General features: G+C 36.6%; 2 protein-coding genes across 2 annotated transcripts in view; both read right to left on the bottom strand.

The window, feature by feature from the left end:
* Positions 1 to 25,058, bottom strand: part of LOC132149595 (NAD(P)(+)--arginine ADP-ribosyltransferase 1-like) — a 49,404-nt gene extending 24,346 nt beyond the window's left edge. Inside the window, exons 1-2 of the mRNA XM_059558976.1 lie at positions 24,974 to 25,058; positions 20,565 to 20,609 (exon numbers count right to left, since the gene is read on the bottom strand). Coding sequence (XP_059414959.1) covers positions 20,565 to 20,568 — 4 coding nt within the window. The 5' untranslated portion in view covers positions 20,569 to 20,609; positions 24,974 to 25,058. The remainder of the gene's footprint in view (positions 1 to 20,564; positions 20,610 to 24,973) is intronic.
* Positions 19,478 to 25,058, bottom strand: LOC132149594 (ecto-ADP-ribosyltransferase 5-like). Its single transcript, XM_059558975.1, has 3 exons — positions 24,974 to 25,058; positions 20,521 to 20,609; positions 19,478 to 20,445 (listed from the first exon to the last, which is right to left on the bottom strand). Exons 2-3 carry the CDS (start codon positions 20,566 to 20,568, stop codon positions 19,663 to 19,665), a joined length of 831 nt encoding a protein of 276 aa, XP_059414958.1. The 5' UTR covers positions 20,569 to 20,609; positions 24,974 to 25,058; the 3' UTR covers positions 19,478 to 19,662.
* Positions 25,059 to 26,056: the final 998 nt, after the last annotated feature.

The raw sequence follows: 26,056 nt of genomic DNA, 5'->3' as shown, positions 1-26,056 counted from the left end.
CTGCGACTGGAACTCATTATCATTTGAACTACTTTTGGTACCACTTTTGATATTTTTTTGCAAAAAATAAATGATTAACATTATGTTTGTTTGTCTGTTATTTGTTTATTTATAACAGTAACGTTATGTAGTTTTTAGAAATGGTTATGGGTAGGTTTAGGTGTAAGATTAAGTGGCTCAAAATAACGTTTTAATGTTATATTTTTACAAAACTTGTGTTTTATTATGTTTTATTCTTTTAACATTCTGTATAAAATGGGTAGTTTTAGGTTCGGGTGAGGTATAGGAATCTTACATTTATCACAAAAAAATTGTAAAAAGGGAAAATATACATAAATATTAAAAAAATTAATCCGATACGCATTGAAAAGCAGCTTCATGAGCAAATTTCTATGGATAACTGACTGGTCAGAAAACACGTTCTATCTGTACGTATTTGAGGTTGTTTTTACGTAAATTTCGATACGTATCGAACCTGTAATTACGTCCAGATAATACGTAAATGACACTGTAAATACGTAAAGGCACATACGTATTGGACAGTTTTAATTTACGTCTAAATATGTACGTTTTGATTGTGAGATCAGGCTGAGTTGTTAGCTATTAAAACCTGTCCTTCTCTTTCTCTTTATGGTATTCCAGTTAAGTCACAGGTGACCTTTCTGGGTGTATCCATATGTAAGGATGACAAAGTCAGATGCAGACTGAACTTTGACCCAGTTGTTGAGAAAGCTAGAAGGAAATTCAATTCATGGTTACAGAGAGATTTATCTCTAAGGGGACGAACTCTTATTGCTAAAGCTGAGGGTATCTCAAGAATGACTTACCCTGCTCTCTCCTTAAATGTGGATAAAGCGGCATGTGCAGATATTGATAGAATGCTATTTGATTTTCTTTGGAAGCATAAGAGGCATTATATTAAAAAGTCTGTGGTTATTAATAATTATGAATGTGGTGGTCTAAACTTTCTAGATTTTACTTCTTTAAATAATACTTTCAAGATAAATTGGTTAAAACAGTATTTAACTAACCCTGATTCATTCTGGAATACTCTTCCTAATCTTGTTTTCTCTAAGGTGGGTGGTCCGCCTTTCCTATTGTTATGTAATTACAATATCACCAAATTGCCCCTAAAATTGTCAAATTTTCACAAACAAGCGCTTTTGGCCTGGCACCTAATTTATAAACACAATTTTAGTCTTCATTGGTACTTTATTTGGAATAATTGTGATATTATCTATAAAAATAAGTCGTTATTTTTCCCAAACTGGGTTAAAAACTATTTTATTTTGGTTTCTCAATTAATCAATTCTGATGGATACCTGTATTCATATTCAGAGTTTCTGAACAAGTACAATGTACCTGTCACTCCACGAGAGTTTGCTATTGTAATGGATGCCATCCCTAATGGAGCAATAACTCTTCTCAGAGATTCAGCTAGATCCCAGATTTCTATATCAGTTGCTCATCCTTTTGATACAACGATTGGAAATATTTGTTTTTTATCTAACTCTTGTAGCCGGAACAAAAAAATTAGACAGCTATTTCAAAATGAGATTGTTTCTCTCCCATACATTGTGTCGTACTGGAATGGCCAATTTGTCAATATTCCATGGAAGAAAGTGTGGACTTTGTCATCTAAATATTTAATAACCAATAAGGTTAAGGATGTGTCTTACAAATTACTTCATCTTTTTTATCCTGTGAAGCTTTAGGCTACTTAAAAAAGATGGTTCCTGATATTGACACTTTATGTTCTTTTTGTGGTGCTGAACACGAATCCATTTCTCATCTTTTCTGGGAATGCACATATACAAGTCTGTTCTGGAAGGATTTTTGTATCTTTGTTCGCACATTTTCATCACAGAGCTTCTCTTTGTTATACAAAGATGTTTTATTTGGTCAGCACAACTTTGATAAAGATATAAAGGACCAATATTTTTTGAGAAACCTATTTATTTTTCTAGCAAAATTCTTTTTACACAAATGTAAATTTCAGGATGCTAAGCCCTACTTTTTTATTTTCTATAAGGAACTTAAATCCTACCTGGACACTCTCAGTACATCCAGCAATTCCAAAGCCCTTAAAACTGTCTCATTGTGTCACTTGCATAATATTCTCCTAAATATATAATTTGTAGCTGTACTCGCAAATTTATTTACCACTGGCATTGATTTTGTATGTTCTTAGCAATTCAATAAAAAAAAAGCGCTGCAAAAAAAAAAAAAAAAAGATTGAAGAGCCTGACTTTTTTTTTTTTTTGCTTTATTTGGTAGTATTTCGAATTAATGGTTTTTAAATAGTAGCCTATTATTAAAAAAATATGTAAAAAGAAAAAAGAAAAATAATAATTCACTCGTTAACTCATTCTGGCGCCCCTATGGATGAGTGGCGCCCTTAGCATTTGCCTATACCAACCATAGACATATAAATAACTAGACGCCTCATTGGCCGCTCTGAGCCGTTGCTGCGATACGTCAACGCGTCCGCCATGTTAGTGAGGGCAAGACTGCCTTAAACATACATGGAAGTAAACGGGGAGCTGCGGTTTTTTCTGAATAAAAACACGATAATGTTCACATTTATCAACCGATTTCCGGTTTGTGATCTACGTGTAGTTAAAAAATACCTTTGCCTCCAGTTATTTAGTTAGGCTTGGAAAATTATTAATTTTCGTAAGGAATTGTGAAAGCTCACATTTGTCTCACTTGTTGATTTCGTTGATTATTTTCGGTTTACAGTTCTAATGTTAATTTAGTATAACTGTGACATATGCATGTAATGTAACTTGAATGTTCATTCAATGAAATGTATTTGTTTTATTGCTTTCTCTGTGTTCCATCCCAACAGTTTCTCTCTTTCTTGTGTCTCAGGTCAAAACACAGCTCGTTCCCTTTGAAATACTGGGAAAAATCTAAATAATACATCTTTAAACACGAACAATTTGCTATTACTGAGAAAATAGAATAAAACATGTACATACAAATCAAAGAGTGTTACACTTGTAGTCTGCTTTTCATTTGATAGCACTCTATAGCCTACAAATAAACTCCACAACAAATAATAACACACTTAACTGATGAGCCTTCATGGATCAAGTGAAAATTAAAATATTATGCATTGATACAGTGCACAGTAAAATATAGTAAAAGTGATATGTTATATTAAAAAATATATGTAGTACAACTTGAAGTAAAATGAATAATATGAAAAGCGAGAACAATAACATACGTTATATAATAGATTTATAATAGCACAAATTATATGTATAATATGAATAATACCATAATAAATAACAGAACAACAATAGATTAATAATAGCAAGAAGAATATGTAATATCAAGGGTGGAATCCCTTATGAAAATTAACCATGGTTTTACTACAAATAAAACCAAAAAAACATGGTTACTATAGTTAAACCATGGTAACCACAAATTAACCATGGTTTTGCTAAATTAACCATAGTTTAACCATGGTATTTGTAGTAAATCTGTGGTTATACAAATGGTAGTCAACACGCCAAAAAACCATGGGTTACTACAGTTTTACTATAATAAAACCATGGTTATTTTTCGTAAGGGATAATACAGAATAGACAAAATGAAGAATAAATTAATAGTTAATTATAGAGTAAAATAAATAATTGTGAAATGTAATTTTAAAATACTATTTGTGTAATAATTATTAACCAAATTAAGACACAACTAATGACAGAACACAAAAAAATTGTAGACACGAGTTCCAAACTGTGTTTAATTAATGAGCTCCTTAAGTATAATATATACATGTAGACACACACACACACACACACATATATATATATATATATATATATATATATATATATATATATATAATAAAAATCCTCTGAGAAATCCTCAAGAAACACATTTTATTTCAGTTTTCAGTTCCATCTTTCTCTGTGAATAGAGTGGTTTAGTTGTGAAGACAAAACCTGACAAATAAAGATTAATTCTCCACCGCTTCCCTCAAGAAGTCAAATAATGTAAAAGACTTGACGATGCTTGACATTTTGTTCTATAATGCACATTACACACACTCATGCAGAAAACACACATTTTGAAACAGTGGTTTATTTTTCCATGTATGTTAACACATATGAATGTTTGGGTGTGAGTGTGTGAGGTTTACCTTGCACAACAAAATCTCAAAGTATAGTTATGTTTATCACAGACCAGAATATGAGATGCTCCCCTCAAAAAACTTTATATTAATCCTAATTAATAATCATTATAACAACCTCACAATCATTTCATCATGATATTGCTGCTGGACTCATTAAGAGTTCCTGTGTTTTTCATTTCTAGGCTATTTACATCATGTAGTTTTTGTGTAAAGACACACGCAGTGCATGATCAGCATTAAACAGCCTGTGCAAAGCTTTTTAAATGCAGTCTATAGTATTGTGATCGACTGAAGAAACTGGTTATATTTAATTATTAATAACTAATAATTCTTTACATTTATATAGCGCTTTTCTGGGCACTCAAAGCACTTTACATAGAAGGATGAATCTCCTCAAACACCACCAGTGTGCACATCCACCTCCAAATATTTGACAAAAACTACAGAAACATTTAATAAGGTAATTATATTATTTATATTAAATTATATTGTTGTAAAAATAATCTTTACAGAGAGACACAGAGGCACAGAGGGGGGGGGGATATTCTGCTCTGGGTTTAGTACAAACACAACACTAATCTGTGGAGGTATAGTCTTGTCTCTTGGAAATGCAGAGAACAGCTTTCCTCAGATTACCTTGTCCTGTTTGCAACTGGCTAAAAGGGAAGAAAAAATAATAATAAAATACATACAACCCGAATTCCGGAAAAGTTGGGACGTTTTTTAAATTTTAATAAAATGAAAACTAAAAGACTTTCAAATCACATGAGCCAATATTTTATTCACAATAGAACATAGATAACATAGCAAATGTTTAAACTGAGAAAGTTTACAATTTTATGCACAAAATGAGCTCATTTCAATTTTGATTTCTGCTACAAGTCTCAAAATAGTTGGGACGGGGCATGTTTACCATGGTGTAGCATCTCCTTTTCTTTTCAAAACAGTTTGAAGACGTCTGGGCATTGAGGCTATGAGTTGCTGGAGTTTTGCTGTTGGAATTTGGTCCCATTCTTGCCTTATATAGATTTCCAGCTGCTGAAGAGTTCGAGGTCGTCTTTGACGTATTTTTCGTTTAATGATGCGCCAAATGTTCTCTATAGGTGAAAGATCTGGACTGCAGGCAGGCCAGGTTAGCACCCGGACTCTTCTACGACGAAGCCATGCTGTTGTTATAGCTGCAGTATGTGGTTTTGCATTGTCCTGCTGAAATAAACAAGGCCTTCCCTGAAATAGACGTTGTTTGGAGGGAAGCATATGTTGCTCTAAAACCTTTATATACCTTTCAGCATTCACAGAGCCTTCCAAAACATGCAAGCTGCCCATACCGTATGCACTTATGCACCCCCATACCATCAGAGATGCTGGCTTTTGAACTGAACGCTGATAACATGCTGGAAGGTCTCCCTCCTCTTTAGCCCGGAGGACACGGCGTCCGTGATTTCCAACAAGAATGTCAAATTTGGACTCGTCTGACCATAAAACACTATTCCACTTTGAAATAGTCCATTTTAAATGAGCCTTGGCCCACAGGACACGACGGCGCTTCTGGACCATGTTCACAAATGGCTTCCTTTTTGCATGATAGAGCTTTAGTTGGCATCTGCTGATGGCACGGCGGATTGTGTTTACCGACAGTGGTTTCTGAAAGTATTCCTGGGCCCATTTAGTAATGTCATTGACACAATCATGCCGATGAGTGATGCAGTGTCGTCTGAGAGCCCGAAGACCACGGGCATCCAATAAAGGTCTCCGGCCTTGTCCCTTACGCACAGAGATTTCTCCAGTTTCTCTGAATCTTTTGATGATGTTATGCACTGTAGATGATGAGATTTGCAAAGCCTTTGCAATTTGACGTTGAGGAACATTGTTTTTAAAGTTTTCCACAATTTTTTTACGCAGTCTTTCACAGATTGGAGAGCCTCTGACCATCTTTACTTCTGAGAGACTCTGCTTCTCTAAGACAAAGCTTTTATAGCTAATCATGTTACAGACCTGATATCAATTAACTTAATTAATCACTAGATGTTCTCCCAGCTGAATCTTTTCAAAACTGCTTGCTTTTTTAGCCATTTGTTGCCCCCGTGTCAACTTTTTTGAGACCTGTAGCAGGCATTAAATTTTAAATGAGCTAATTAAGTGGATAAAAGTGTAAAATTTCTCAGTTTAAACATTTGCTATGTTATCTATGTTCTATTGTGAATAAAATATTGGCTCATGTGATTTGAAATTCCTTTAGTTTTCATTTTATTAAAATTTAAAAAACGTCCCAACTTTTCCGGAATTCGGGTTGTAGAATCAGTTCACAGTTTTATGAAAAGCTATGAAATCCTTAAAATTAAGTGATGATAAACTTAATCGGTACAACTTTAGAATAATGGTCCATTAGTTAATGTTAGTTAACTACTTTAGTTAACATGATCTAAGCAAGAACAATACTTCTACAGCATTTATTAATCTTAGTTTTCCACATTTACTAATGCATTATTTAAATCATAAGTTGCGCTTGTTAACATTAGTTAATGCACTGTGAATTAGCATGAACTAACAATGAATAACTGTATTTTCATTAACTAACATTAACAAAGATGAATAAATACAGTAATAAATGTATTGTTCATTGTTTGTTCATGTTAATTAATGGATTAACTAACATTAATGGACCATGATTCTAAAGTGTTACCACTTAATCTTTGTAAATAAGTAACAGTAGTGATGCTTTAGCTCCATCACTAATCTAGACAGTCAAATTGCACACTGTACATTTTATGCTCATAAAACCATTTAGTTTATGATATAAACGTAAATAAGAATTAATTTAAATTTTTATAAAGTCTCCGCTTTTACTGCTAACTATGTTAGCGATATCGCTATTAATAGTCTGACACTAGTGGTTAATTAAGCTGTCAACATAATGTTAAAAATGACCAAAAAACATCGAGAAAGAACAGCTGAGTCTTACCTGTGAAAGATAACACCCCGAGATCTGTTTTTATTATCGTATGACTGTTTGTAGGTGTCCAATCTGTCGATGAGTCAGGTATGTTTTCTTCTATCCTTATGTGAGAGTTATGAGAGTTGCCCGCTCCAATATGGCGGCGACGTTGACGTGCGGTCGAGCGGCCAATGAGGCGTCTAGGTATTTATATGTCTATGATACCAACTATGCCGCGGGCCGGCCCATGGAACCCATGACCAGGGGCGGACTGGCCATCTGTGTGATCTGGAGAATCACAGAATGACCGGTACTCCAGGGCGGCCGACGGGCTGGCCCACCACGCACGCAGTCATCAGCTGTTGGTTTTTTTCCCCCACTAATCTGTTTCACACTCCAGTACTGTTGGATGCCAGCTGCCCTCTTTCTTTTACGGTCTATGGCGGCACAGGCCGTGGCCGCCAAGTAAGGAGAAGAAGAAGTGGAAGAGTAGGAAGAAACCATCAGCAAAGACGTTAGATTGAAGGAGCATAGAAATAAACAAACAATATGCATAACGCGGCCGCGGGTAAAAAACGGAGAGAAAAGGGTGGGGCTGAGAAGGCGATCGCGAGAGAAAAAAAACTGCGGAATTTGGATTCTGAAATATTGCAGCATAGTCAGCAGCAGCACATCGCAGTTAAATGTTAGCAGCAGTGAAGAAGTGAGCCAGACAGTTATGCAGCAACATGCCACCAGTGATGATGATGAGGGAAAGAAAGATGAGCTGGTTCCACAGGCAGATCCAGATCCAAGTATGGAACATTAGAGGAGAAAGAGTTACTTGCTAGAGATGATGTTAGGAAGTGATATTCAGGTTGCTACATTTTTAATGATTACAGTAGTTAAAACAGATAAACTTCAACATTTTAGCTATAAAATGCCACATGCAGTAGCTAATATTAAGAAATATGTTGTGCTTTTACTTTTAAAAATGTTGGTAACGTTACAGTTAATGCTTACAAACTTTTAAGATTTAAATACAGAAGTTACATTTGTAATGGTGTATTTTCATTTAGATGTGACATTATTATTTGTGCACTAAGATTAATTACTGTATAAATTAATTAAGATTAAGTAATAAATTCATTTTAAGACAGCATGGAATAGATTGTATAATATGCTGTTATAACATCGTATTTTATAATCTATTCCATGCTATCTTGGAATAAAACCTGTTTTTTTTTTTTTCTTTAAATCCATTTCATCATTTGTTTATTCTGGTTGAGCTTAGACCAAGAGCAGAGGAAGACCAGCTCAACTTTAAATTACTTTAAGCGCCCCAAGTCAGATAGTCACAGCCTAGGGTTTTTTGTTTTTTTTTCATTTTAACACAACATCTAGTCAACATCAGTGCTATTGCTATAATTTGGATGGTATAGTATCATGAGCCACAGTTAAAGTCTTGTGACACTCATGTCAGGCGTTATTGTTGTTGTTGTCAAGTTCCGCGCACCAATTGCTTTGGGCCGGGCCTAGTCAAAGTCCAGGACCGATTTTTAGTCCCAGTCCGTCCCTGCCCATGACCTTCGGGTTACAAGTCCGAAAATAATTTCTCAATTAGTTACTAATGGGAATAATCTTTTTTTTTTTTTTTTTTCTGCTTGCTAGCAACATTATTTCTGAGTGTAATGAGATAAACATTTAAGAAGAGACTCATCATTGCATCATCAATCTTAGCAGTTATTGCTCATTTAAAGTGTTTATGAATCCACCAACAGCAAAACCACAAGCTACACCCTTTTGAACAATGAAAACCACAAAAACTCCAACATCACAGAATCTCTTCTCAATCTCCAACATGACTAAGATGAAACGTATTAAGTAAGTTAGTATTAAAACACTTAATCCAACAAAAATGTGGCAGGACAGATCGCTCCATAAAAGCCTTGGACGCTTCAGAAACGTGTTGGTGTATAAACCCAACGCAAGCACTGACTCCAGCGCCGCGAACAGCTCTATTGTCTGAGTCGTGAGTGTCGTGATCATTTCACTTCCTCTGTACTACTACTTTTAATGCGAATAAACCTGTCTGAACATCTCATGCCTCACGTAATTGCTCATTTATATTTTTCAACTGTGAAATGACATCAACAAAACAGTGTGGAAATAAAATGTCACTTATCATTTCACATTATAGAAACAGCCTTTGTGCTACAGACGTATTGTAGGCTACTGGTACAGGAAACATTCCTCATCCTCTGTAAAATGCGTTACACACATCTGAATATTTTTGTTGAACTGTTCTGGAACAGTGTTGTAAATATTACTTAACCACTGATTTATAGTTTTGTCCTCTTTTGGAAGAACAAACAAAGTAGTTTTGCTTTCACAACCAAACACACAGCGTCTCCACAACATGGTGACGGCAGCAACAGCGAGAATTAATGTTATGCCTTCTTTCTTTGCGTTAACATTTGGGCGGCGTTACGCAAATCTTCCCACTTAGTGATGTAGATTTGTGTGGGTGTGTCGTGTTATGTCCAGGACGTATCTCATGCTGTGGATGTGTTCCTTGTTGTCTCCTCTCTAACAGGATTGGCCCAAGGCTTAATAAGGGACTGCCACTGGTTGGACCAGAGACGGGACCTGTACTTTAAATTCCCCTGGATCTCGCTGGAGGGCGCTCTCCCTTTTTGCTCTCACCTTTGTTGTTGTCAGCCATGAGCAATGTGATGTGTGTATCTCTTTGTTTGGACATGCTGACTCCTGTGTGTTTAGTGGTAGTGAAATTGCTGTTAGGTCTTAAGTAATTAACAGAGTGCTGTTAATCACATGCTTTTTTTGGAGAGCTTTATGACTTGAACCCCAACAGTTCAGTGTTTGTTTGTTGAGTGCCTTCTTTGTTTTTGTAGGCCATTCGGCCATTACCCTTTTCTCCTGTTTTTGGATAGGTAAAGAGTGAGGTGAGATTGTTGTATTTTGGTTTCTTTATTTTGTATGCACAGGGAAGTTAGTTTCTTAATGGGAAGTTAGAACTGTTTTGTTTATTGTTTTGGCATTTGCTCACCCCTGATCATTTGCTTCAGTTTCTTCTTTGTTTATTTATTTTGTGATTGTACTCTAATAAATTGCTACTGCATCAGATTGATCCAAAAATCAACTAAGAGAATAAAAGAGTACTTAAACAGCTAATCATTGTTGTGTCATTTATGTTGCGGTTCTGACCTAGACTGGGGCTGTAACAGTTGGAATGAGCCATTTTAGGAGGCCGTGGTTGACTCTTAATTTTTATAAAGAGTACCTCTTTGGATTTGAGACTTTAGTCTTTGCAACTTTACAGATCTTCTTCATGCACCAAGAACTTGTAACAATCCAAAGAGAAAAAGGAAAAATTTAAATCGCATCACATGGCCCCTTTAAAGAGGAACATATGTTGGAATTGGTGAACTTTCTATCTTAGATTGAACACACTTTGTTCAGTACTTTCATTGTCAGTATTAGTATGTTGTTATAGTCTTGGGTGGTTTCTTGAACAGAGCAGAGTTCAGGTCACTTCTCTTACCAGAGCTTTTCAAATCGAATACAGTTTCACATCAGAGATCTTTCTGACCTCTTTTCTTGACAGCAGTGACTTTAAACGTCTCGTATGGAGGAATCAGCACCTCTTTCTCATAATGAAGCCTAGAAAATTTGTCACATCAGAATCACAAGTGTAGATTACAAGTTGTAGTTCGAAAATATTTTACTCTGTTACGATCAAGATAAGATTATGCAAATTAGCCAAAATGAACTTCTGAGTTCAGATTCTTATTTTCAGATCTTCGGTACCTCAAAGCAAATTTTTCACATTCAGATACATACACACACACACACACACACACACACACACACACACACATGCAACACAACAATTAAAAGAACAAAAGACTTAAACTACTTCAGTCTGTGTGCATTTAATTTATTTAATACACAAGTTTCACAATTTGAGTTGAATTACCGAAATAAATTAACTTTTCCACAACATTCTATTTTATTGAGATGCACCTGTATATGTAAGCCACTGAGCCATTATTTGGAACCTCAGTGAAACAGATTTAAAATCATGTGAACGGAAAGAAAGTGAAAGTGAAAGTGAAGTGACATTCAGCCAAGTATGGTGACCCATACTCAGAATTTGTGCTCTGCATTTAACCCATCCGAAATGCACACACACAGAGCAGTGAACACACACACACACACTGTGAGCACACACCCGGGGCAGTGGGCAGCCATTTATGCTGCGGCGCCCGGGCAAAAGTTTCGATGCCTTGCTTAAGGGCACCTCCACGTGGTATTGAAGGTGGAGAGAGAACTGTACATGCACTCCCCCCACCCACAATTCCTGCCGGCCCAGGACTCGAACTCACAACCTTTCGATTGGGAGTCCGACTCTCTAACCATTAGGCCACGATGGGTTGTTGTAGTGTATACATAATGTTAATGATTTATTGCAGTGTGAGATTTATGGTAACAGAACTTTGTGAAATCACGATGAACAAAGAGTGACAGCTTTCTAGTGGTTGTGAATGCTGTTATACGAGTTTTCTAGGCAATAATCCATTTAAAATGTAGAACTTTATTTTCAGCCACACACACGTTGCTAAGTTTCAGGAATCACATCTGCATATTTAGGCAGGATTCTCTCTCGAAGTAGCAGTGTTTGACATGGTGATAACCATAGCAATAGATGGAACAAAATATGTGAAAATGTGCATTAAGACTAGAGCACCCTCATTAATTTCAGAATCACCCTCAGTGATTATTCTGGAACCTGGTTGATACACTTTTATATTATAACTATATACAAAAACAACTAAATACAAATGCACTAAAAATAATGTAATAAATGCATATTTACAATTTAAGCACTTAACTAAACTACGTACTAATAAAATAAATAACTAAAGAAGGCTGACTATAATCAGCTTGCTTCCATTTAGTGAGAAAAGCCTCCTCTTCACCTTAATTAGAAAAAAAAGCTACCCTGGTCAGTGATGTGAGGACAATGTTTGAGCGTAGCCTACATGTAATATCTGAGCGAGAGCAGAGCCAATTCTTAGAAGAATGAGCAACATGATCCTGAAGACTCTAATTTCTCTTTCCTGTAAAGACTACATAACTTTACCTTACGAGGATGTGCTGTGGCAATTATTATTATTATTATTTTTAAATAACGACCCGAAAACTAACAGACTCCACAGCCAGCTAAGCAAAAAAAAAAAAAAATAATAATAATCTACAATGTTTGAGTAAATAAATGTGTTGGGGAATTTGGATATTAACATGTAGCCTAACATTTTAATTATATTCTGCTGAAATGAACGAAATGCCTTGAAAAAGGATTCCTTCATTTTGCTGAATGAGATTCAAAGATCTGAGTCAGTAAATTAACTGAACTTTCCATCACTATTCGGTTTGACACAGGACAATTCCTGTCATGTCAGTAGCCTACCAGAAAACAGGTTTGACAGGTGCCATCTTCTGGTGAGACGTAGCAATTCATTAGGCGCAAGACTTTCACAGGGCATTATGGGTATGGGTACCTTCAACGTGATCTCATGAGAATACGTGTGTATTTTTACGTTAAATGTGGTTCTACCACGCGTACATTTACTTATGTTTTCAAGCACATAAAAACGTACATGTATTTAGAGCAGTAAAACGTACAAATACTTTTACGTAAATTTAGATACGTATGGAACCTGTTATTACGTCCAGATAATACGTAAACGACACTGTAAATACGTAAAGGCACATACGTATTGGACAGTTTTAATTTACATCTAAATATGTACGTTTTGATTGCGAGATCAGGCTGGTACCTTTCACCGAGGTTCCCGACACCACAAAAAATGTCTGTCCCCTCAAATAGTGCCCTATTTAACCCATCATTGTTACATGAAAAGGAGAAAAGAAATAACGCCTCCAAGTGGTTTTGGTAATGTAACATTATGTATTATGTGGAAACTAGTGTGATATCCTCAGTGAAATGTGACGGTGTACACTTACAGTGGGCTGTTTGTGAAAACCAGTTTGACGCTTCATCAGAGAAAAAATGTAAAAGAAAAAAAAAAGGTTATGTGAAGTCTGAAGTTGCAGAAAGGTATTTTATACAAGGGATGAATGATGACTACAGGTTTCTAAAACTTTAACCGATTTCGGTAAATGATTCACACATTTTGACCAGTAAGTGAAAGTGAAGTGACATGAGGCCAAGTATGTTGACCAATACTCAGAATTTGTGCTCTGCATTTAATCCATCCAAGTGTACACACACGGCAGTGAACAAACCCCAGAGCAGTGGGAAGCCGTATTGCCGGCAGGGCTCTGAACCGATTCAAGGAACGAAAACCCGAAACGAACGATATTTTGACAGGAACAGAACCAAAAACAGAAACAGAAACGAAATGATTTTTTTTGTTCCGAACAGAATCGAAAATTTGAAATGGACATTAACTGGTTAATAACGTTATTTTATCGTTCCGTTTAATATTGGAAATTTGCTGTCAACCAATCAGAATTCCAGCAGTAGCCTACAACATACGCAAATGTGACTCTGAAGCCAGCGAGTGAAATGTCCGCTCAGCTGTGAACTCAGTCAAGGCTCAATTGGAATGCACCACCTTCAGGGCCGGATTAAGACCAAAGTGGGCCTGATGACGCAGCTCAAAAAGGGCCTATTTTTTCTAGGCGTTGGTGCATGTGCATACTACACTCAAGTAGAGACCTGCATTCCCGCGGGGGTACTGCGGGACCCAGCGCAACCGAGTGCGTCGCGGGACAATATTTGATTGGTGAATGCAGACGCGGGCGCCAAGATATTATTGTGTGCGGGTTGCGGGAAAATAAAGTTATTTGCGGGACTCCCGCAAAGTGGAAATATCTAGCAAAATAAAATGACTAAAAACAGATAAACCTTTATTTCTAATAGACTTAAATAAAATAGACTTTGCGGAATGGGAGGATGCTGATGAAACCATGGACAGCAATGTGTAATTCCATTCCGAAATAGCGAGAGATCCAGTGGTGGAAAAGGCGATATCAAGAGTTTCCAAGATTAAGCAAAGTAACACGCCATGTAGGCTACTTTTCATTCCAGCTCCCAGCGCACCATTGGAGAGAGCTTTCAGTAATAGAAAGCGGTCGCATAAGTGGGCAGAGACGGTTTAATCTGAAGCCCTCATCAATGAACGACATGCTATTCCCGCACGGACTACATTAGTAGTCGTAGTCTACAATTTTTAATTCCGTTTATTTGTAATTATTTATTTATTTTGCTAAATATTTAAAATTGGTCTATTTTGTTATTGAGGAAAACATTTTTTTTGTTTGTTTAATGTTTGAGGAAAAGAAGCCATTCTTAAAGGAGTCATAACCTAGTATTACTTTAGATACCCACGCTCTATTATAGTCTTTCAGGCCCTTCTAAAAAAGAAAAGTGGAAAAAAAAATAAACACAGAGCTCCTCTGACCCTTATTTCTGAAGGCATTATTGTCTCGCGAGATCTGATGCGATATTTTGGCTGTCGTGGATGGTCATTTTAATAATGCAAATGAGGGGCGCGTAGATTGGTGGTAGGAAGGAGGGGGGTTGACACCGCAGGTAACTTCAGCATATCATTCCAAAATGACATCATGGCGCATGGTGAATGAACCCGACCTGGCCGAGACCTACGGAATTGAACCGTATATGCATGAGCCAGACTCTGAACCTGAGCTGGAAAGGGAAGATGTAGAGTCGATGGAAGGACGTCTACATCAAGATGTCTCTGAATGGTAAAGACAATCCTTTTGACTGAGACATACATTATACCTTTTATTTAAGGTAGATTACATTGACGGAGATGTAGTCTACTTTTTTTTATCAGCTTACAGTGGTTATTGAGATCAACGTTTGCTATCATGTGGTGTTTTTGCCTTGTTTCACGTTGTGGTTTTTTAGACATTCAAATTTGTGAACGATTCCGGCGTAAAATGATTAGCACAGACACCTAACGTTAAGCCAGTGGGAAGGGTTGTAGGAACCGCGTCATTAAAAATGAATTTAATCCACTGGTCCCTGACAGCTTGCTTCGTTCTTGGGAGAGAAAACACTTTTAAGTTACATGTTGATTCTGGCAGTCAACAACAGAGCAACTGACGTGTGCACTACGTTTCTGCATCTTTCACGACTGAATATGAGGGGGAGAGGGGCAGGGCGGGCTTCCTGCAGCATAGGTCTGCGGTGTCCATATATGGTATATCCTTCTTGACGTCAAGTCGGGGCAGAAATTAAAATCTCGTATTTGAGTGCGCGTGCACGTGGGCTGGTTTACGAACCCAGGGGTGAACAAACGCTTCACTTTTAAATATCGGCATCCCGGCCAGTGTATAATCGTTAGGCAATAATAACATACATTGATTCTCGTGGAAAAGTGAAAATTACAGGTCATGACTCCTTTAAGCAGTAGCTATAGGCTAATTTTCCTTTGAACATGAAATAAATCCAGGTTTATTATTATTATATAATTCATTAGGCTATACTATAGCCTAATAGGTATATTTTTTATTTACATTTCTTACTTTTTTACTGTATTTCTATGTTCAGGGCCGGCCCTGACCAATTTGCTGCCCTAGGCAAGATTTTACCTGGCGCCCCATGCATCGCAGCCCATTTCACCCTGTCATTGTGTTCATGATTTAGCATATATATATATATATATATATATATATATATATATATATATATATATATATACACACACACACACACACACATTACAGCAGAACTGTTTCCAACACTCATAATAAATCATCATATTAGAATGATTTCTAAAGGATCATGTGATAGACCGGATGTCACATGTGACACTGAAGAATGGAGTAATGATGCTGAAAATTCAGCTTTGCATCTCAGAAATAAATGATAATTTAAAGTATAATAAATTGAAAAGAAATTATTTTAAATTGTAATAATATATCACAATATTACATTTTTTTCTGTATTTTTGATCAAATAAATGCAGGCTTGATGAGCAGAAGAAACTTCTTTCAAAAACATTAAAAATAGTAATGTTTCCAAACTTTTGGCCTGTACTGTATCCCCCCAAAACTGCACAACTGTAGAGTAAAACATTAACAAAAAAGTGATAATAAAAAATGCGTCTTAAAACTGACATGATTGTACATCACAGTCTGGGGACTCAGAACTCAGAACAACTGCTAACATTAAGTTTAAGGTAAAAATAACTGCCATGAAATTATAGTATCTTACTCCTATGCAATAAATTGTTAATTCACTACATCTCTTTTCCTCTGTCTTTATCCTCTTCTCTTCTTTTTGGCACTGTATCTATTGCAGACTATGCTCATTTACAGTGTTGGGGAAAGTTACTTTTAAAAGTAATGCCTTACAATTTTGCGTTACTCCCTAAAAAAGTTACTAAATACGTTACTTAGTTACTTTTTATGGAAAGTAATGTGTTACATTACTTTTGCGTTACTTTCACTTTACTTTTTAAATATGAGCAGGGCTTGATTGTTTTTAATAAGAAGTTCTACTTATAGCAAATGTAAAAGCCCTTTCACACCAAAAAGTGTAATGAATAAACCTCAGGCTGAAGGAAAAGTAAATTTACGTCTGTACAGTAGAACACAGGAGAAGAAGGTTCAACACTCTTCAGCAATAAAAAAAAACAATGAAGCACAATTGTTAGTTTATCTAAAGTCATTTTTTAATTATTAGTATGGTTGAACTGGATCATTAAAGGTCAGCAGCAAAGACACTGTTAATAAAATGGGAATAGATACATTTGTGTTATTTAATATATTTAGTTATTGCAGGTTTGCGTCATATTCTGAGTTTGCATTTCACTGGTTTGATTAATTTTGATGAATACTAAATCGTTTTTTTTGTTTTTCTGTGAGTGGGATGAATTAATGCACATTCACATTTAGTCTAGAACTACAGTAACATCATGGTTCACACAGCACACAACGCCTCCATACTTCCGATTTCTCCCAATATGGGAACAGGAGGCTTGTCAGTCAAAAAATGGCAATACAAAGTAACTGGCGTTACTTTTTTGAAAAAGTAACTCAGATATTTTCTTGTAAATTAAAAAGTAATGCGTTACTTTACTAGTTACTTGAAAAAAGTAATCTGATTACGTAACTCGCGTTACTTGTAATGCATTACCCCCAACACTGCTCATTTATAATGTGTCGTGTAAATTCAGCCTTCCGTCACAATCAGGAAACTTTCACCGTGTCTAGAACTGGCGCGAGCTGCCAGGCCCGTTTCTACGAGCTGTGTTTTAACAAAAGCAGTGCTGTCTACATTGGATGCGGCGTCGGGCACGCTACACAACAAATTACCAACAACTGATCGTGCGCGCCCTCTGTTTCTGACGCACTTCAAGCACTCGATGGGTGGGGGAAGATTGAAGAGCCGGACTTTATTATTTTTTTTTTTTTGCTTTATTTGGTAGTATTTCAAATTAATGGTTTTTAAATAGTAGCCTATTATAAAAAAAAATATGTAAAAAAAAAAAAAAAAAATTCACCCGTTCACTCGTTCTGGCGCCCCTATGGATGAGTGGCAATCTTAGCATTTGCCTATACCGCGGGCCGGCCCTGTCTATGTTCTAAGTTCCATGTTCATTCCTTTCATCCATTTAATTAAACGCAAATAAAATGAAACATTTGTTTCTCTTTTAAATTTATATTCAACAGGGGAGCAATTGAAAAAATAACAGAGTAGCAGGCAGAATATGCAATGCATTTTTTAAAAAAAAAACGTATACTTTACCCGCAGGATTTTGCAGGCGGTAGAGGGACGAAACTTGATGGTTCGCGCGCGGGAGCGGGAGAAAATCTTGCGGGAGCGGGACAGAAAAATCCATCCCGCGCGGTCTCTACACTCAAGCGCCAGCATGCTTAGCCTTTTCCTGCCCAACCGAGGACCGCAGCTCTCCTTTGATTATTCCCAACTTTGAGAAGCTCTGCTCGCCAGAGTCATTGGACATCATCATGCACAGATAGACGTTTCCATATGTCGAAATTGGTTAGCGCATCTGAGAAAGATTTAACGATGACAAAAGCTCTTACAAGCTCTGCTGAGTCACCGGTTTCTGAGTGCAGCAAACTCAGATCAGCTGAATTTGACCGATTAATAATCAGTTAAACGGTTTAAAAAGTCATTTATTTATTTTCAGTAAATGATCAAAATATTTAAAAAGGTTTTCCTGCATGGTTAATATATATATATATATATATATATATATATATATTGTGTGAGAGAGAGACAGGGACACATCACAGAGTCAGCTGTCTTAACCGTCCGTGGCTTGTGTACTACAAACACATATGAGCTTCATCACTGTGTCTGCCACTCCACTCTGTTCCTCTTTCTTGTTTGAACTAATAGTAAAACTAAGGACATTATTAACTGTCTTTACATTTATTTTGAAAGATGAAGCTCATGATTAAGGAAAGGGGGATTACATTTCTGACAAGTGCTTGCACTGTTCAGGCAATCACAATGCACTTTTCAATCAGAGCAGACAGCGCATGTCAGAAAGGGCCGCTGCTAGCAATCTTGGGCCCTATGAAAGAAAATGAGGTCAGGCCCTCTACTGCACACATTCTGCACCAAACATACAAGCCAACCTAGTTATCCAAAATCTTTGCAATTTAGTAATACCGACCTATTACTTTTGCTGTTGCTTTTGACCACTAGGTATCAGTATTTAGTCATAGACCTAATGAAGACAACATTATGTAAGAATGAATATATATTTGTGCTTTTGTGATTTTAGCTCAATAATTTTTTTTCTTTAATATTTTTATTATTTTAAAGGGATTTTACTGATATATAAACCGTTCGCTGCAAAGTGTTAAACTAAAGACATAAAGCCATGATAAGAGACGTTCTGTGGTTGAGATGTGTATCCTACTTTTAAAGAACTGCATTGTAATAAGCAACGAGATTCCAGTAGCTTTACTGGCATGGTAAAAAGGCTTAACAAAGCATTGACAGCGCCTTGAACCAATCGTGTTATAAATGATGGTTATTGCATATATTATTTGTGCAGCAGCAGCAATTGTTATGTATGTTGTCCTGCATTGTTTTTTTTTTTACTTTATTCTCATGTGAGTTTTATTACTACTTAAGTGAATAAAAAAAAATAACATTTTGAAACAATATTTTTGTTTATCTTGCTTTATTATAAATTCAGATTAAGATTTAAACATTCACACAAACTTGTTATAACATGCCATAAGCTTTATACTCTGTATGTTCGCCTAGAGGATATAATGAGTTCATGAAGCAAGACCACATTATCGTACCAAGTGTCGAAATGTAATGCTAAATTATTTTATTTTTTAAAAAACTCTTTTAAACCAAAGTTTATTTGTACAAATCAAAAATATTTAATAAATTTTAATTTTAGAAAAAAAAACTTCTTTACTCCAATCAGTACTAAATAGTATTATACTATTCCTGGAATATCAAATGTGATTAAGTATGACAAGAAATTAAAAGTTTAGTAACCATGTGAAATGTAAAATATACCGGTTAGCAGGTAAACACTTTGCAAAATAACATTAGCAAAATTAGTAGAAAATTAAATAAGGCAGCATGGTTGCCACTGTTAAACAATATACAACTCAAGTCACTTTTTCCAGTGCTGTTTAACACAAACACAGTTTCACACCAGAGATCAGGCTGATCTGTCCTGTTTTTGACAGCAGTGACAACAAACTTCTCATATGGAGGAATCAGCACCTCTTTCTCATTGGGATACTTAGAGTATTTTGTCAAATTAGCACCTTCACACGTGTAGATTTCAAAACAAGATTTATTTCCAAAACCCTGTATTACTGTTCGATCAAGAGAGGAGGATGAAAATGAACTCAAACGAACCTCTTTGCTCTTAACATCAAATTTAACATTTGTACCACGATAAGTGACATAACATATCTTTTGTGTTTTCTTCAGAATCTTTATCGCTTCTGTTAACAGAAAGTGAAGTGAATACCACGTGAATGTTCCCTCTCTGTATTTCTGTTTGCCAGCGCGAGTGGAACTAGTGAAATTACTATATACTGTAGAGTCTTTGTTAGTGTAAACATGAATAGCGACTGAATGAATCTGCTGCAAGTTATCCTCTGCTTTCTTTGCATTCTCTTCACCTTCTTGCCAAGTCTTATTAAATTCAGCCGATCCAGATCTTTCCTTCTCTAGAAATTTCTCCACCAGATTCTCCATTTCCATAGTACAGCCATCATACTGGTCATCAACAGAATTCGGTGCCATATCCAGTGGAAATATCTGTCCTTCAACAGCTGCTCTGTGATCCTGCAGCAACAGGAATCATAATGATCAATCATCAGTATTCATGTCTGAAATATTCATACTGGAACACAAGCTTACCTGTCCTAGAGCAGCTAAAATGAGAAGAGCTTCAATGATCAGCAGCATCTTGATTCAGTCAAATCTCTAGATTTAGTGAAGCACAGATTCTGAAAGTCAAACAAAACAGGGTTTAACAAATGCTATATCTATATACCATAAATTGAAAGAGATATTTACATAGACTTTTAATCTAAACCCAAACGCACCTAAAAAAAAGTATAATAATAATACTGTTCTCTCTAGTAGTCAGATTGTAAGACAACAACGTTGAGACAACAACGACTCTTCAAACCAGGAGATGAGGAAAGTGGCTTTTATATATTGCAGATCATCCGTGTCCATGTGTTCTGTGTGGGTCTGTGAGTGAGATAAATGATGCATCACAGGTCATTGTTCATCCAGATGGCTCTGTGTAGGATTCAGTTGGAACAACATTTGAACAGGTATTTCAACAAAATGGTCTTTGTTGGCAAAATTTCCTTCTACAACAAAAACGGTTCAGGCAAATTCTTAACATCAGTCAGGAGAACGTTTTGCAAATTTGATATTTTCCAGTTTCAACTTAAGGACGTGTAAACTGAAAATAAAACCAATTTAATTAGATTAGATTAGATTAGATTCAACTTTATTGTCACTGCACATGTAAGGTACAAGGCAACGAAATGCAGTTAGCATCTAACCAGAAGTGCAATAAGCAGTAAGTACAGAATATACAAGGTCTATAATATGTACAATAACTATACAGATAAGTATTATGGACATAATTTACAGATTTTAAATACTATCAGCATGATATACAGGTAGGTGTACTATGAACATACTATACAGATGGATTATGTAAAGTGTATGTACACTATAGGCAGAACTATGTACATATGAACAATTTACACTAGTGCAATGGACAGTACAGTGCATAGAAAATATTTCAGTGTGCAAATGGATTACTCAGTGTTTCTGGATGAACAGACAATAGTGCAAGTAATAACAAGTTTACTGTTTTTTTTTGCTTGTTGTAAATAAATAAATCAGTCAGATGCAGTGGTGAAGTGGGGGAGGAGTCTGTGTGTGTGGTGTGGGGGTGGTGTCAGAGGGCAGAGTTCAGCAAGGAGACAGCTGTAGGGAAAAAGCTGTTCCTGAATCTTGTGGTCCTTATCCGGAGGCTCCTGAAGCGCCTCCCGGAGGGCAGGTGGTTAAACAGTCCATGGTCAGGGTGAGAGGAGTCCTTAAGAATGCTGCGAGCTTGACGTAGACAGCGTTTCCTCTGGATGTCCTCAATAGCAGGAAGTGGTGTCCCTGTGATGCGCTGGGCAGTTTTCACTACCCTCTGCAGTGCTTTGCGGTCAGCCACTGAGCAGTTTCCATACCAGACTGTGATGCAACTGGTCAGGATGCTCTCGATCGCACACCGGTAGAAGTTCACCAGGATGGCTGAAGACAGCTGGTTCTTCTTCAGTGTCCTGAGGAAGAAGAGGCGCTGGTGAGCCTTCTTGACCAGGCTGGAGGTGTGTGTAGTCCAGGACAGTTCCTCCGAGATAGTGGTTCCCAGGAACTTGAAGCTGGAGACACGTTCAACAACCATACCGTTAATGTGGATGGGGTCATGCGTGCCACCTTTTTTCTTCCTGAAGTCCACAATGAGTTTCTTTGTCTTAGTGGTGTTAAGGAGCAGGTTATTGTCAGCGCACCATGTGGCCAGGTGCTGTACCTCCTCCCTGTAGGCAGTTTCATCGTTGTTACTGATGAGGCCAATCACCGTGGTGTCGTCTGCAAACTTAATGATGGAGTTGGAGCCATGCACAGGCTTGCAGTCGTGGGTGTAGAGGGAGTAAAGGAATGGGCTCAGCACACAGCCCTGTGGTATGCCGATGTTGAGTGTGATGGTGGTGGAGTGGTTGTGGCCTGACCTAACATGCTGAGGTCTGTTGGTCAGAGTCCATAATCCAGTTGCAGAAGGAGGTGTTAATGTCCAGGTCTCCAAGTTTTGTGGTCAGCTTGGAGGGAATGACGGTGTTAAATGCTGAACTGAAGTCAACAAACAATGAATGAATGAAAAAAAATGTCTGTGAAGACCCCTGCAAGCTGCTCAGCACATGCCCTAAGCACACGTCCAGGAATGCCATCCGGGCCAGCAGCCTTGCGTGCGTTGATCCGGCTCAATGCCAAGTTGCTTGACTTGTAGTCATTGATGACCTGGATGCCCTGCCACATGCGTTGGGGGTCAGAGTTAGAAAAATGTTCCTCTACCTTCAGCTTGTAGCAGTATTTGGCCTTTTTGATGCCCCTTTTCAGGTTTGCCCTGGATTTACTGTAGGCCTGAGCGTCATCTGACCTGAAGGCAGTGTTGCTGGCTTTCAGCAGAAGTCACACCTCCTTGTTCATCCATGGCTTCTGATTAGGGTATGTTGTTATCTGTTTTTCTGTTCTAACACTGTCAATAGTGGTGTTGATGTGATCCAGTACAGAGGTGGTGTAGATATCAATGTCCGTGTGAGAGCCACAGGCAGCCTGAGAAGCAAACATACTCCAGTCAGTGTGTTGAAACCTGTCCTGAAGTAAAGAGTCTGCTCCAGTTGGCCACACTTTGATGGTCCTCACTGATGGTTTCACACGGTTGATGAGGGGTGAATACTTAGGGGTGAGAAACAAAAAAAGGTGATCAGACTGGCCGATGTGGGGGAGGGGGTCACGTTGTAAGCTCCATCAATGTTTGTGTAAACATGATCCAAAGTTTTTTCTCCTCTAGTGTGGCAGGAAACATGCTGGTGGAATTTGGGGAGCACTGTCTTTAATTTAATTTAATGCAAATTAAATTAATCAAACTTGCCTTGCAAAAAGATTGATTGTAGCACGATTGTAAACCCCTATGAATTTGTGAAATAGCATTTATTTTGTGTTTTCTTTTGAATCAGTGTCACTTCTGGTAAAAAAAAAAAAAAAAAAAAGGAGAAAAGAGATAAAAAAAAACAAAAAAAAAACAGTACCATTCCACCAGTACACACATTTTTTAATGTCGGTTGAAATCACTATGGACTTTAGGGCTTCATGTCAATACATCAAAAATCTGACGTTACTTCTTTTGAGGTCCGCACACCATTTATTCATTGCGTCACATGGGAATGGTTGACTATCACAAAAGATGTTTGACTTTTGTCTGAAAAACATTTCACCTGAATTTGAGTTGATCTGATGAAAGCTCTAGGACAAGTCTGAACAAGTATGTTTTCAACAACACTTGTGTTTTCTAGACCATTTATTCCATACATTTCAAACACTGAAGTGTTCTTTTTACCTTTGGTGGTGCTATAGAGTGACAACAAATTTGGTCTTTTTTTCCGTGCCAGTCATATAATTGAGCAAAATTGTATTAAAATATGTATATATGTGACCCCTAGGGGCGCGCTCAGTCTTACAATTTGTATATCTAAACTAGAAAACCCCAAACAGCACTCCCCTTTAAACTATTTAGACCGGTTATCTCCAATGAAGGGATGAAAATGGGACTGATGTGCTCAATTTTATTAAACACTAGACAATACACTGATTGGCAATCAGATAATACAGATATTTCCCGTAGGTAACAGTGAACAATTCTACAATAAATTAAAAATCACAGTGAGAGAAAAAAAATAAAATAAAAAATAAATTACTTACAGGATATAAAAATCTAACAATGCCTAGACTACAGTGAATAAAGTCAGATATATAGGTACGGTTCACATACACACACACTCCAACACTGCAAGAAACACTTCAAACCAAATTGGCCATGCGTACATTAACATAGCATTTCACACTTCACAAAATAGACACGATCTCTAAAGGAAATATTGCACAATGCCCATAGGCCAAAGGTTGAATGACGATTGCCAAACATAAAAAAAAAAAAAAAAAAACCCCATCTAAATTAACAAGCTACCACTAGCCGGACTCCCTCCTAGGCCCACCTAGGTCCAGGTCATCAAAGAACAGTGGTAGCAGATCCCCAAGACACACACATCAACAAATACAAAGTAAGACAAGATGATAAAACCTAGGAAAAACAGTGGCTAGTGACCGACGAAGGCAATCCTCCTATAAATCACAAACAAATTTTATGATCACATTGTAACATTTTAAAACATTAAGTCTAAGAAAGGATTAGAACAAAAAAAAAAGGAAACTTAATTTTTTTTCTTTTGACACCAGCCTAAATGAGTAAAAGCTATATACCCCATAACAGTAAAGTTAAACGGCATGAATGACTAATAGCTGTGCACTCTCCTCGATGTTACTCGTTACTGCAAACCCATGTAGAATCACTACTCGCTATTATGCGAGCAAGTGTCTGTAGACTCGTGACTGCTGGCACCATTTACTGGTTACCATACACGCAGACACCAAGCCGAACTACAAGCAAACAAACAAGCGAGCCGTGTTAAGCGGTTCTCAATAAGTTCAATATTAAATCGACTAACCTTCAAAGAAAACTCACATTATCCTGTTTACACAGACGGTACACCAAGAGGCTCACTCTTCAACTCACACCGCATTAATGTTTTTCTGTTCATGTCTCACGAGTCACGACACTCGTCACTTACGCCACCTGATTCAAATGATCAGTGCCAATAAGCAGGCCTTAAAGGTACACTTCCCGTCTCAACCACCCTACCAGCTACATCTATATACATATATATGTCTATGAAATATATACAGTACAGACCGAAAGTTTGGAAAGAAGTTTCTTCTGCTCATCAAGCCTGCATTTATTTGATCAAAAATAAAGAAAAAATAATAATATTGTGATATATTATTACAATTTAAAATAATTGTTTTTAATTTATTATACTTTAAATTATCATTTATTTCTGTGATGCAAAGCTGAATTTTTAGGATCATTATCACATGATCCTTTAGAAATTATTCTAATATGATGATTCATTATCAAAGTTGGAAACAGTTTTGCTGCTTAATATTTTTTGAGAACATGTGATACTTTTTTAGGATACTTTGATGAATAAAAAGTAAAAAAAAAAAAAAAAGAAGCTATGTTTTTAAAATATAAATATTTTGTAATAACAATATACACTACTGGTCAGTAATTTGAGGTTAGTAATTTTTTTCTTTATTTTCTTTAAATAAAATCAATACTTTTATTCAGCAAGGATGTGTTAAATTGATAAAAAGTGATAGTAAAGAAAATATATTATTAGAATATATATTATTAGAAATAGTTTTTTATTTTAAATAAATGCAGTTCTTTTTAACCTTTTATTCATCAAATATATTAGACAGCAGAACTGTATCCAACACTCATAATAAATCAGAATATTAGAATGATTTCTAAATGATCATGTGATCGACCGGATGTTACATGTGATACTGAAGGCTGGAGTAATGATGCTGAAAATTCAGCTTGCATCACAGGAATAAATTATTTTTTTTTAAGTATATTCCAAAAGAAAACTATTATTTTAAGTTGTAATAATATTTCACAATATTACAGTTTTTTCTGTATTTTTGATCAAATAAATGCAGGCTTGATGAGCAGAAGAAACTTCTTTCAAAAACATTAAAA

This window comes from Carassius carassius, chromosome 9, assembly GCF_963082965.1.
Source record: "Carassius carassius chromosome 9, fCarCar2.1, whole genome shotgun sequence".
Classification (NCBI taxonomy): Eukaryota; Metazoa; Chordata; class Actinopteri; order Cypriniformes; family Cyprinidae; genus Carassius; species Carassius carassius.
This window is presented reverse-complemented; position numbering and strand designations above follow the sequence as displayed.